The sequence below is a fragment of the Rhea americana genome, unplaced genomic scaffold, assembly GCF_003343005.1.
Source record: "Rhea americana isolate MKP2758 unplaced genomic scaffold, rheAme1 scaffold_44, whole genome shotgun sequence".
Classification (NCBI taxonomy): domain Eukaryota; kingdom Metazoa; phylum Chordata; class Aves; order Rheiformes; family Rheidae; genus Rhea; species Rhea americana.
This window is the reverse complement of record NW_028186579.1, coordinates 1,690,282-1,702,332: the sequence shown is the minus strand read 5'-3', so window position 1 is coordinate 1,702,332 and position 12,051 is coordinate 1,690,282. Positions and strand designations below refer to the sequence as shown.

Sequence of the window (12,051 nt, the reverse complement as noted above, 5' to 3'; positions counted from 1 at the left end):
ATAGCAAAAGCCTTACGCTGAATGCGGACAGTAATGGAGCAAAGCCTAGACCGCTCTGCTGCACAGCCATCCCCTGCGCAAAGCACTGCTTGATGCTGCAGGCATTCTGGAAACTGCATGGCATGACTTTCAGACATCTACATGTTACTCCAGTTAGAGAACTGGACAATTTGAAGACACTGATTTCCAGTCCAATGTCATCTTTTTTTCTTTTCTTTTTTTTTTTTTTTTTTTTTTTTAGGGGGGAGGGAAGGGAGGATAAACATAATGTATTTGGCTACTCTGAAAGTTTCTTTTTCCTCTCCATCTCTCCCTTCCCTTTTGTGAAGGACAGAAACCAGCTGCAAGCAATGGAGGTGATTCAAAATTTCATAAAGGACTGAGAGATTTTTTCACACGGAATATATTAAGAAATTGAAGGATATTGTAACTTCCTGCGTCTGCAACTGGACAGAGATCATTAAGAATGCAGAAATGTTGTGAAATTCAAGGTGTTATATCCAAAATATACTCACACTTTTCGTATGTCTTCCAGCAGACAGCTTCTGATAGAACCCAGGAAGGTGGGGTGCAATATGTATCAGGACAAATACCTATTTGTAACCCCATGGTTCCCATCAATCAGCTACAGTATGAYAATGCTAGTAGGTAATTAACTAACAACGGGAAAGATGTCAGAAAACATTTAAAAAGTCAATAATCAAGAATATTGTTTCTGAGTGCCAGAATTATTTATGATTTTAACGAACTTATTTTTCGTAAATCTAAAGTTACCAAAAAAGCACAAGTTAACAAGATTTTTTTCCCCTCTTCTAAAGTCCTCTACACTCTGCGAACACGAAGATGACATGCCCTTTGTATACGGAAAAAAGCAGCGTAGATATCGAAAAAGACACTGCAGTTTATTATTTTGATTATTTTATTCTTTTAATCTTCAAAATTTTCTGCCTTGAGACAGGAATGCATGATAGATAGAAATGGCTCAAACATCTTCACATGAAACACTCTTAATCATAATTCATTCACAATTATTTTTCTAAAACATCTACAGTTACATAATCCCACCCATTTCCATCCATTATCACAGATTTAATTATTTGTTAAACAGTAGTTGCCAGCAATTGAAAGCTGTAAGGCTTTTTGCATATTAGTAGAGTCTTCTGAACTACAAACACAAGAATATCACAACTATAACTCTCACTTTACATGGCAACCCCAGGTGACAGATAYTCCAAATGAAATGTGTTGCTTACGTGGAGTTCATAAAAATCAGAGAGAGCTCTGTGCCTCATTAGCTCTAAAAATCCTTTTTCCTTTACTAGGATTATTTTCTAAACCTACAGTATATTCCTGATTTGGAACCATGTATTTTGATGAGTTGAACTTTTTCTTCCATTGCTATTATTTGGCAAATTTGCAAGTCAGGCATACTAGAGCCCTCCAGTAAAACACTATGTACAGAGCACAGTTTAAACAGATGGGTTGCTTGGAATCCATACCTCCCTTCATCAGAAGGGAACTACTTTGAGGTTTCTGGAACTGTTGTAAACAAGAGGATATTTTATATATATATGTGTGTATATATATATATTTATATATTTTATATATAAATGTTCTAAATGTCCTTTGGGAGTCCATTAGTTTTTATCTTTCCAAATGATGACTAAATACCTGATCTGTAGCATTTCTCCTGAGAAGATACTAGTAAGGGAATGACAGTTTTGATGCACTTTGGAATGGCACAATCACGTAAACGCTTGCATAATTAAGACTTATGAACTCATCCAAAGTTTCTAAACATGATATTCTAACTAAAACTAAAATATCAGCACAATGCAGCAAGTTAAAAAAGAAAATTCTATGTAATCAAAATATAAACAAGTACATAGGAAATGGATATCTGTCAGTAAATCTATACCTTTTTAAAGTAGGAAACGTATGTACTTAAGAAAAAACTGTAGCTATCTGACAAACTTCATAAAAAAATTACTTTCCAAATGCATAACAAATGCCAAGATATCCCGTAACTGGCCATGTATAGCCACATGAGAGCTGCATGGCTTAGAGCAACTCAAGGTGGGAGGAGGAAATCACAAAAATGATAGATCAACAAGTCTGAAAATCACAACATTGTCTAAATTACTGTATGCTTATATCACAATTGCTAAAGGAGTCAGGAAAAAAAAAAAGTTTAATGATTCTCAGAGTTACCTCTAATTAAAAAAAAAATCAACTTAATACACTAATCCCAAGCACCAATTTAATAATTTAAGTTAACTGTATTTCTATTTCTCCCACTAGGGATGGAGCAAGTTCTGCTTGAAGGCTTAAAGTTTAATTCTAGAGCACATCTGACTTTGCATTCTTGCCATGCATTCTCTGCCATTCACATTAAGGTCACTGTAAAGACTCTCTAGGCAAGCAATTCTTTGAAGAGACAATAACAACTTGCAACTCAAGGATTTGCTTTAGAAATAGCAGCACCCAGGGCAGACCAACTGTGAGCGTGTCCAGATTCCACTAGGAATTAGTAGTGTTAGAAAATTGCATATGTGTTAGATCAAGAAGGCATTGATGCACGCGGCACCGTTACATTGCTTTTCCTCTCTTTTTCTCATCAAGAAAAAATAAAGGAAATAACTTTACAAATAGCTTTTTGGGTTGTTTGTTTGTTTTAACACCTGGAAAAAAACAGCATACTACTACTCAGCTGGAATCACTCAGTGCTTCTGTTTGGTTTTAGTTCTTTCAGGAAACACTWTCATATGGTTAAGGTGGTTTATTTCAGCTAATTCTTAGAGCCAACCTTTTTTCCAGTATGTATTTCATGCCCCTTCCTGACTGCAATTTCAGAATTAAGATGAATCTATGATTATGTCCACTACTAACTTTGACCAGATCTTGACACAAACCATGAAGCTGGGCCCTTGAGATGGTTCCACATATTGAACTGAAGGTCAGACTAAAAATCTCACTGAAACTCAAAAGCTGGTGYGGTCATGAATCTCAGCTACTTCTCCCTATTTGAACCCTCACCCTTTAATGAAGTAATGCACACCAAGGGAAATAAAAGCCATCCACGTTGTAAGTGTTAAGACACCGGTGAGTTATCCTGCTGCTCTTCAGTGACTGTGGATTCACTGTGCTCCTCACTTGTCTCATTGGATGGTTCTTCATAGCCTGGCTCCGCAGGATCCAGGCTGCTCCCGTCGCTTTGCTCCTCACTCTGCTCTTCACTGGCCTCTGCAGACTGCTCCAAGTTGCTCTCCAAGGAAGCTGGAGAACTGCCAGTTACACTTTCATTTTGATTCATTTCATTAAAAGGCTGAGAGAGGGGTGCAGGAGATTGTACAGCATTTTCACTGGCAGGGATGGGCACTTTGGTTGCACCAATTTCTACTACAATGTCATTTTGTGGTAGAGTTACCTTCTCTACAAGTTTCCATTGAATAATACTCATGTCTTTCCCTCCAGTTGAAATCAAGTGACCATCTCTATGGGTAAAGCTGACATTTGTCACATGACTACTGTGAGCGCTGTATTTGTGACTTGGGGCCTATTGAAATAAACAGGAAAATAAATCATACACTTGACTAGAAGAGCACATCATACCAAAATCTAAACAAACCACTAACATTTTTGTTCAGCCATTCGAGAGAACCCTTTGTTCACACAGGAGTACCAATTTATATGTTATTTTTTTCCATTCAAATATCTTCTTTTCTTAAGGCTTATAACTTGGGACAAATTCAGAAAGATCTTCATGCAAAAACTGAAAGACTTAATACAAAGGTCAGCCAACAAAAAGTGTCAAGTCTCTGCTTCAGAAATAAAGGATAACTATTGCTACTTCATACATACATGTATTTATGCACAAATACAYATGTGTACATATATATATAATAGTGTGATTAAGATTTATCTATATACGTGTGTGTATATATATATATACACACACACACACGTATACATATGATTCATATTTCCCCATATAAACTTCACGAGGAAACAATGCTCTTTTTCTCTAGCTTTGTTCTCAGAGAAAAAATGTACCATTTGGCTGCAAGGTTCCAAAATAACTGGGCTGGAAGCAGATGTCTGGCACAGAAGACTTCATGCAATGTATACAATCACATCGACTAGACCGGTCTAGACTTACCTTTGGCTTGGAACAGGGATACTGAAAGAGATGGACCTTACAAAAATCATCAGCAACTGCTATCACTTTTCGATTATGGGATCTGACAAGGGCATTTATGTCTGTCCCATCCGATCCTTCAGGCCAAACTCCTATGAGAGAATGGAATAGTTATGTTTAGTGACAGTAGTTTTAAAAACAAATTAAAAAGTAATCTATAAACAAAAATAAAGTCTTTAAAGCCAGAGCCTTTTAAGGCAAGTATAATAAAAGGCAAACAAAATATTCAACCAGAAAACTGAAAAGGTGTTGAATTGAGCTTCATATTTTTTGCTAGCCTAATGCCTCTCCCTCCAGTAAAACTCCAAACTTCAGGCAGAACAGCCTCTCAGACTTGGTAAGTTTCCTAATCAAAATCTGTATCATCTTACTTTGCACAAATGTTTAAAAATCTGATACTGAAGCACTGAACAAGCCAAGATACAGTACAGTATGTAGAGAATTCTTTTTCTTTTTTTTTTTTTTTTTTTAATTCGGGGCAATTTTTAATATTTTCATGATTGGAAAGAGACCATTGATTGATGATACTTTGCACAGAAAGCCAGTCTGTTCACGTTTCATAGACAAAAGTGCTGTCAAGTGCTTAAGTACAATTCAATATGCTTTTAAGTGAGAAGCATGATGCTGATATGTCTAGACAAAAGAATAACAACATTGCCTGGAGGAGAAGCACTGAATAAATACAAGGCTGTAGTTTTAACAACAAATAAGGGCATTAAAGGTTCCTGTAACAAAACCTGCGATTCACATCTGAGAGAAAAACTGAACAAAAGCTAAGCCAGGTGTTACAGGATGCTAATTTACACTATATTTCTTTTTAATAATTCAAACTCTTTTGAATAACCTGCTACACTATTTTCTCTTCTTTTTAATATAAGATTAGAAAGCTTAAGAGTCAAGATTGAGTCTCTTATTTTGTATCTTTGGGGTTCACGAATTCTTTTTGCAGTTCTAAATGTAAGACAATCCTTTGTCATAAAACAGCAGGATTTGCTTTCAATGTATGATGTAAGCAAAGAGAAAACAAGGCATTAATGTGTCCAAGTATTTTGTATTTAAGAATTTAAAACCCACCACCAACAAAGAATTACAAAGTAATATAGCTCTGTTATTAGGTATGACAGAAATACTTCAATTTTAATAAATTCTACTAGCCAGAAGTAAGTCTCTCCCAAAATAATCTGCTCTGAGGAAGATGTGGGAAACGTGCAGTAAACGAGGGCGTGACTTCAAGTGCTTGGGGCACAGACTGATGACACTGCTAAGTCAATACAAAAATATTTACTACAAAAAGGAGCAGTGCTAACCTCACCTCCCCCCCATGCATTTCTATCCTTTCGTCTGCTGACTGACCCCATGGACACACTATCTATAGAGCAAAATTAGTAGAAAAAGCAAACATACACACCCAAAAGTCCCAAGCCCATAAACTGAGCTGTCTCTCTTGCATAGCCAAGTGAGCAGCCCACTGCTTGTTTGGATCACCGAGCCAGCTCGCCAAAGGGTCAATCTTGACTCTTCTCCCTTTGGGTAATAGTTAACTGCTGGTTTGACTTAGTTGCTCTATCTGATTTAACAGTAGAATACTTTGTTCAAGACCGAGCTGTAATTTTAAGATTCTGTAAAGGGCGTCAGACCACTAGACAATATAAAATTAAAGCTCGACGAGTCTTGGCTGGGAAGTTTACTTTTATATTTTCTAGATGAAATACATTCCCTTCTATCCAAAAATAACATAATATTATCTGCTGTATCTACTTTACTCCAAGGTCCCTCTRGCACTTTGAAGATTTTTAGAGCAGCTGAGGCTAATTAAATTTAATCCAGAGTAGTTAGAGTACATATTAATCCAGAAGGGAGTGCGGACAGCATCAACAGACAAATCCACTGAAGAGCAGATTAAAACACAAAGTAAAAAAGGCTGGAAAGCCTCAGAATGGTGATTATGGGAGTTGTTCATATCTAGTCATCTTTTTTCAATCTGGCTCAAGTCACCAACAGTTCCTATTCAATGGATCTTAAAGGTAGAAATCAATGGTCTAAATGTTCACATCAAAGCTGATGAGATTGTCGCAGTCAACACCTTGTAAGTGACCAAAAGAACACAGAAATGGAATTATTTCTGCATTCCCACACCTAATCTCTTCAGATCAGGGATAAAGGACATTTCTGAGAAAGCATAGAGATTCMCAAAGCTGTTCCCCATATTCTACCTGCTCTATTACCAAACACAGTGGTAAAATTTCAGTACCTATGAGGAACGTACCTTCAACCACCTTCAAATTTTAGGTAGATTTCAAGTACTTGATATAAAATGTTAAATGGCTTAAGATCCCAGGCTATTTCAGAAGATATGTTCAGTACATTTGCTTTAAAAAATATTTTCATTACCACAAAGGCAAAGATCTTATATAAGCATGGAGCACAGCCTTGGTTTTTCACTTTCTCTGTTTTCTGTTGAATCTTCTAATATCTCATTTGAAAAAGCCATTTATGTTAACAGTCTTCATTATTTTGGTCTTAGCTCCACAGCAGCACAGAAAGTTAGGAAACGAATAGTACAGATCAGTGTCCTTAATCAGTCTGGCCTTACATGCACAAGACACTAGGAGGAAAGAGCTGTCTCCTCTCATTTTCACCAAGACAGACTGAATAAAAAAGCACATATACAACTCAATTTAACTCAGGAGGCAGTATTCTCAACAAAACAACAAATGACAGTATTCAGTTCAAACAAACAGCATGTTCCAACTCATTTCTTCTACCTACTACAAACTTCAGACAGCTCAAAAATATTTACACAGCTAATCAACGAGTCAGCATCCTCCCCTGTTCCTAACTATTTTCCCTGCTCTGCCTCAGATCTTTGGTACCCAGGGAGAAAGGAAAGTAGGTTTGGTTATACAGCCTAAACCACCTTCTACTCTATTAATAACACCATACAAGAGCATCACTGCTAGTACCAAAACAACCACAAGTCCTTTAAGACTACTTGCTCATTAAAAATTTGATAGAAGTTGTGAAAGGCTACACAAAGCACTCAGATTTTCTTCCACCCTGTATATAAACTGATACTCAAAGTTGAACTTCTAGTAGCTGTGAAGAAAAGGCTTGTAGATCTAACCTTCACCTCTCCRAAGAATTTAGTGATTTACTTCTACTTGCTTTTGATTTTTCCAGCAATATGAAAAACTAAGGAAGGCATCTGATATTGGCAGTGAAAGTGAAGTGTTTGGCATCCAGTTCACATGAGTTGGTTTACAGCACCGACAGACTGAACAATACCTTTCAACTCCTYACAGAGGGATTCCTAATTTAAGGCCAACAGAGCTGCTCTAGGCAAAAGTAGTTTGAACTATTTGGTCACAGTCTCAAATAGCAGTATTAAAGTTGCATCTGTTGGCTTTGTAATTTTTTGTACTTTTTTTTTTTTTTTAATAAACCACTAGGCAAAGAATATGTTTAATCTTTGAAGCATTTTCATTCTTTACAAGCAATGTATATTTCTCACTGCTTGCTGCAGGTCTCAAGGTGCTGCTGTGCTTTTAAGTCATGAACTATATCCTATTCTCACATCTTTACTAATTGCTAGATTTACTCCTTTTCTGAAACCAGGAAGCAAGCAGAATGTGTGTATACCATGTGAGCAATTCAAAATACYAGCTTTTTGGTTCAAAGCTCCCAGAACTGATAGCTTAAAAACAGTAACAGAAAAATCAAATCCTGATCCTTGAGACTAAACAGAAATCAAGTATACATTGTCTACGGAGCATACTCATACCCAGTGCTCTGTATCACAGAAAAATACTGTGTTCAGTCTCAGTTGGACATCTCAGCACCATTATCACTAATTATTAACAGTATATTTCTAATGACAAATTGAAGCAAAATAAATAACAAAAGGACAGCCTGAGTAGTTTAAAAACAAGTGAAATGATGCTTACCAAACACTTGAAAGCCTAGCACGCAAGTGTATGTCGTCCAATCTATATCCTTACAGTCAGAACGATTCCTGATTAGCTTACAGCCGCTTGGAATGTCCCCTTTAAAAAAAAAAAGTCAACGACAAGTTACGGCATAGAATTTTAGATTTAAACACACGCTCTTTAATGATGGTATGGCTAATGGAGACAGTAACAAATGCATAAGTCTAGAATCACACTGTAGAGGCAAAGATAGGCCAGCACTATGTTATACTKTATGTCCTTTATCAAATTCCAAATATTTGAACTTTCACTTGGTATCTAAGAGCCACATTTATGTCTCATTTCCCTTTCCACAGCGTACCTCAGTACACTGTTTCAGCACACCTCAAAAACACTTCACTGTAGTTTGTTCCCCTCCTACCTGTTCTACAAAATGTTTTAATAGGTCCTATAATAGCAGAATTTATCCTTCTTATCATCTCCATCAACAGGCCAAAATTTAATCAAGCATTCAGGAAGCTCTGCTTTTAAGAACAGTGAGAAACCATTGCCACAGAAGCTTTAAACTGCTTTTCCACTTCTAACCAGGAAAGGAATGATTATTTCCCCAAAGAACGTCCATCTTTCTATACACAAGTCAAGAACTACTGGGTCACAGCTCTTTGCTTCTCTGCATAGACAATTATGGTCACCCACATTTTCTTTTGGCAGATCCAAATACTGAACTATCCAGAGTGGAAATGTAAGTTGCAATCAGGCAGAAAGGACACGTTAAAGTGCCAGATATATTAAACCACTCATTATCACTGGCTCCTCTTGCCTGTACAGGACCAGAATCTACAACTCTTTTGTTCCAGTTAAAACCATAGGAAGAATACATTAATAGTTTAAAAATACGCTGATTTACACTATGGAAATTGAATTTGTGATAGAACTAATACATATTACASTTAAATTCATATTTGAGTACACTAAAAAAGGCAAACAAACATGAAAATATTATCATTAACTTATACAAATAGAAGTACTCTTTGCTCAGTTTTCAACACTAACAGCTATGATAAAGTTAAAATAAGCACACACATAAAACAAAAATTACAGTGGTACAGACTCACTGGTTTTATTCCCCTAAAATAACTGGTTTTGTTGGCACTAATTAGACAACTGTATGTATTATTTTCAATCTACAAAACTTTCAGGCTAAGATCAAAACCTAATGCCACTTCTTCTGTAAATTCTAAGCTGTTACCCTGATTTATGACCTTGCAGAGGAGTAAGCTATATTTGGCATTGCCGTTAGGTAATACACAGCTCTGAGGAACATCAAGATATGAAGTTATAAACGTTCAAATTAGTTCCTTTGTCAGTAAGCATTTTGTGCAGTCTTGATCAAACTCATTCTTCTCTATGTTCTGATAGCCAATACATATTTCTGTTTCYAGTATATTTAATTTTATACTTACAGTATAATATTTCATAGTCTCCTGAGTTTGACATTATATACTTGTTGTCTGGGGACCAGTCAAGGTGTGTAATATAGCTGGAATGTCCCTAAAGAAGAATGCAACAACACCAATGTGAAACAGAAACAGAAGTTGTGCCCACAAATGCRACAACTAACATTTAAAAAAGTATCCCCCTCTACCCCTTGAGTGCCTTCCTTGTGCTCAAGGATACTCTCAAAAGCTTTCCAAAAGCCCCTGCTATGCACCCTCCACCACACACGTTAAAGCCAGCTACAGGGGGTTTTACCTACACACGCAAGGTCATCACTGGAATAACAAAAACTCTTTGGCCTACTTGCGTATTTATCACCATCACTAGCACACTGAGTCCTAAGCAGCTACTTTCCTACTATATTTGGGGAGAAGCTAAATGCATCTGTTCAGAGTGCTTTTCCCATGCATGATTTTTTTTGTTTGTTTGTTTGATAAGCATAGTACAAATAATAAGAATGATTTGAAAGCCTCTAGGGAAGCTGTAATTTTGTAAAATGAGTAAGTTATTCATCCATAGAATGGGGAATAGGAAGTGAGTAAACATGACTTCTGTTTCACTCTCTTTTTTTCTCTCATCCAATCTCCCATGTCTTCTTACCGCTCCACCCTCCCTAATAAGATTGTCCATTTTTTTGCTTTCTAATCATTCTGCTGGGCATCTTTGGATGCCATCCTCGTGACTGACAGCTGCCAGTTCATCTCCTTTCCCCTCCTGGCACCTCTTATGAAGGCAGGGTCTCCAGAGCCATGCCGGATCCCTCAGCCCTGCCTGGGTCACACTGGACCGTGCTGGAGCACGGGCCATCCTGGGCCTCCTGCGAAGTGCCTTCCAGCAGCCACACTACTCACCACCGACTTCTTGACAGCCAACTGCAAGAGAGGCTGTTTGCCTTCAGAATTAAATGTATAAATAGAGTCATCTCTATTCCTTTGTCACTGTGCCTTTTGCACGGGATTTCAGAAACACTTAGAGGGGAAAAAATATAATACTTAAGATTTATTTTTCTTAAGTATTATTTTCTGCCTCTAGCAGAGGAACTGCATACTGACATACCTACTTTGCAGTCAAGGGCAGGATATATGATATTAACGTGCAAACTTGGTATTTTGAAAAAAAAAAAAAAAAAGTAGGATTGGCGAGGATTTTTTTTCTTATTTTCCAAGCCTGAAAATTTGCAAGCTAACTCCAACATGGAAAAGAATTGGTCAGTCATTTACTAAATCCTGCCAGACATTTGGCAGCTGTTAAAATTCCTAGGGGCGGTGGGGAGTGAACAAAGCGATTGGCCAGGGGGCTCCATGCTGGAAAATCTCTTCAAGCAAGCGATCACTAGATGATGAATCGGAACATAACAGCGACTTAATATTTTAAATAGCACAATCTTATTTTCTATTAAAATCTTTCTTCGGYAGCTACCACAGATAAAGCAACGTTTTATTCTTTCCTTCTGTGTACCTTTATATACAACGAACATAATTACTCACGTTATCACTGGTTGTTAAAACTATCTGACTAAATGGAAACCATCTCCTTCATTGGTAATGTTTATCCGTTTCAGACTTAAGTGGTAAAAGGTCGAAATGTCCACAGCTTATGGGATGGGCACACTGATTATTTCAGGTTTAGCCTGATAGTATAGCTTTTATCCCATAGCAAGCTCAGTAGATGCACAGCCCTTGCTTCTCTTTTGCTAGCAGGTATCTCGGTGGTGTAAAGCAAACACAACCAGGGCCAGTTACCCCAGAGCTGCTGACGCACTGGAAGTTCATAACCTAGCCCATACCTTCAGATTGCTGTCTGCATATCTGAAGCCCTCAAAACAGCTGCACGAGTCAAAATGGTTGTTTCAGCTAATTGGAAATTCCTTCTGATCACAACCAACACCATCACTCATCACAGGAACAGGCTTAGAAGACAGCCTACTTCATGCAACAGAAAACTTGAGCATGACTGAAAAGTTATCTACACATAGTAATASCAATCAGCTTATATCCAAGCTAATGCTAGTCTAGTAAATAAAATATTTCTACAAGGATTAAAGTAATGTTTTCAAGCTGCAGGAAATAACTAGAAGTTGACTACCAGAAGGACTTAGTCATACTACTTGGAGGTCACTCGCTGGGCTACTGAATGACTCAAGAATGCCAAAAGGACACGATGCCAGAGCACAAACACCTGACCAGAAAGAGCTCAAGGTCTCAAACATACCAAGGTGTCTCCCTGCTTAATATCAAGCTAGTATCAGCCCACAAGCGTGCTGGCAGCCAGCACAGAGGAATACCGGGTGTGTGAAACTCGATCGCCAGTCTCACTCAGTCCAGCGAATTAATACGCTGCTGCATTCTGCACAAGCTGAAAGGGTCAAAGAAGCTCAGCTCAGAGAGAAACCCGGTTGCTAATTTTGGCTTCCTCATGCAATCACTCACA

General features: G+C 37.5%; 1 protein-coding gene across 5 annotated transcripts in view; it reads right to left on the bottom strand.

The window, feature by feature from the left end:
* Positions 1-883: 883 nt before the first annotated feature.
* EML4 (EMAP like 4) overlaps positions 884-12,051 on the bottom strand; it is a 148,171-nt gene continuing 137,003 nt past the window's right edge. For all 5 annotated transcript variants that reach the window (XM_085315831.1, XM_085315829.1, XM_085315830.1 and 2 more), the window contains 4 exons: positions 9,588-9,675; positions 8,143-8,241; positions 4,160-4,290; positions 884-3,556 (listed from right to left, as the gene is read on the bottom strand). In XM_085315831.1, the coding sequence (XP_085171957.1) occupies positions 3,092-3,556; positions 4,160-4,290; positions 8,143-8,241; positions 9,588-9,675 (783 nt within the window). In that variant the 3' untranslated portion in view covers positions 884-3,091. The remainder of the gene's footprint in view (positions 3,557-4,159; positions 4,291-8,142; positions 8,242-9,587; positions 9,676-12,051) is intronic.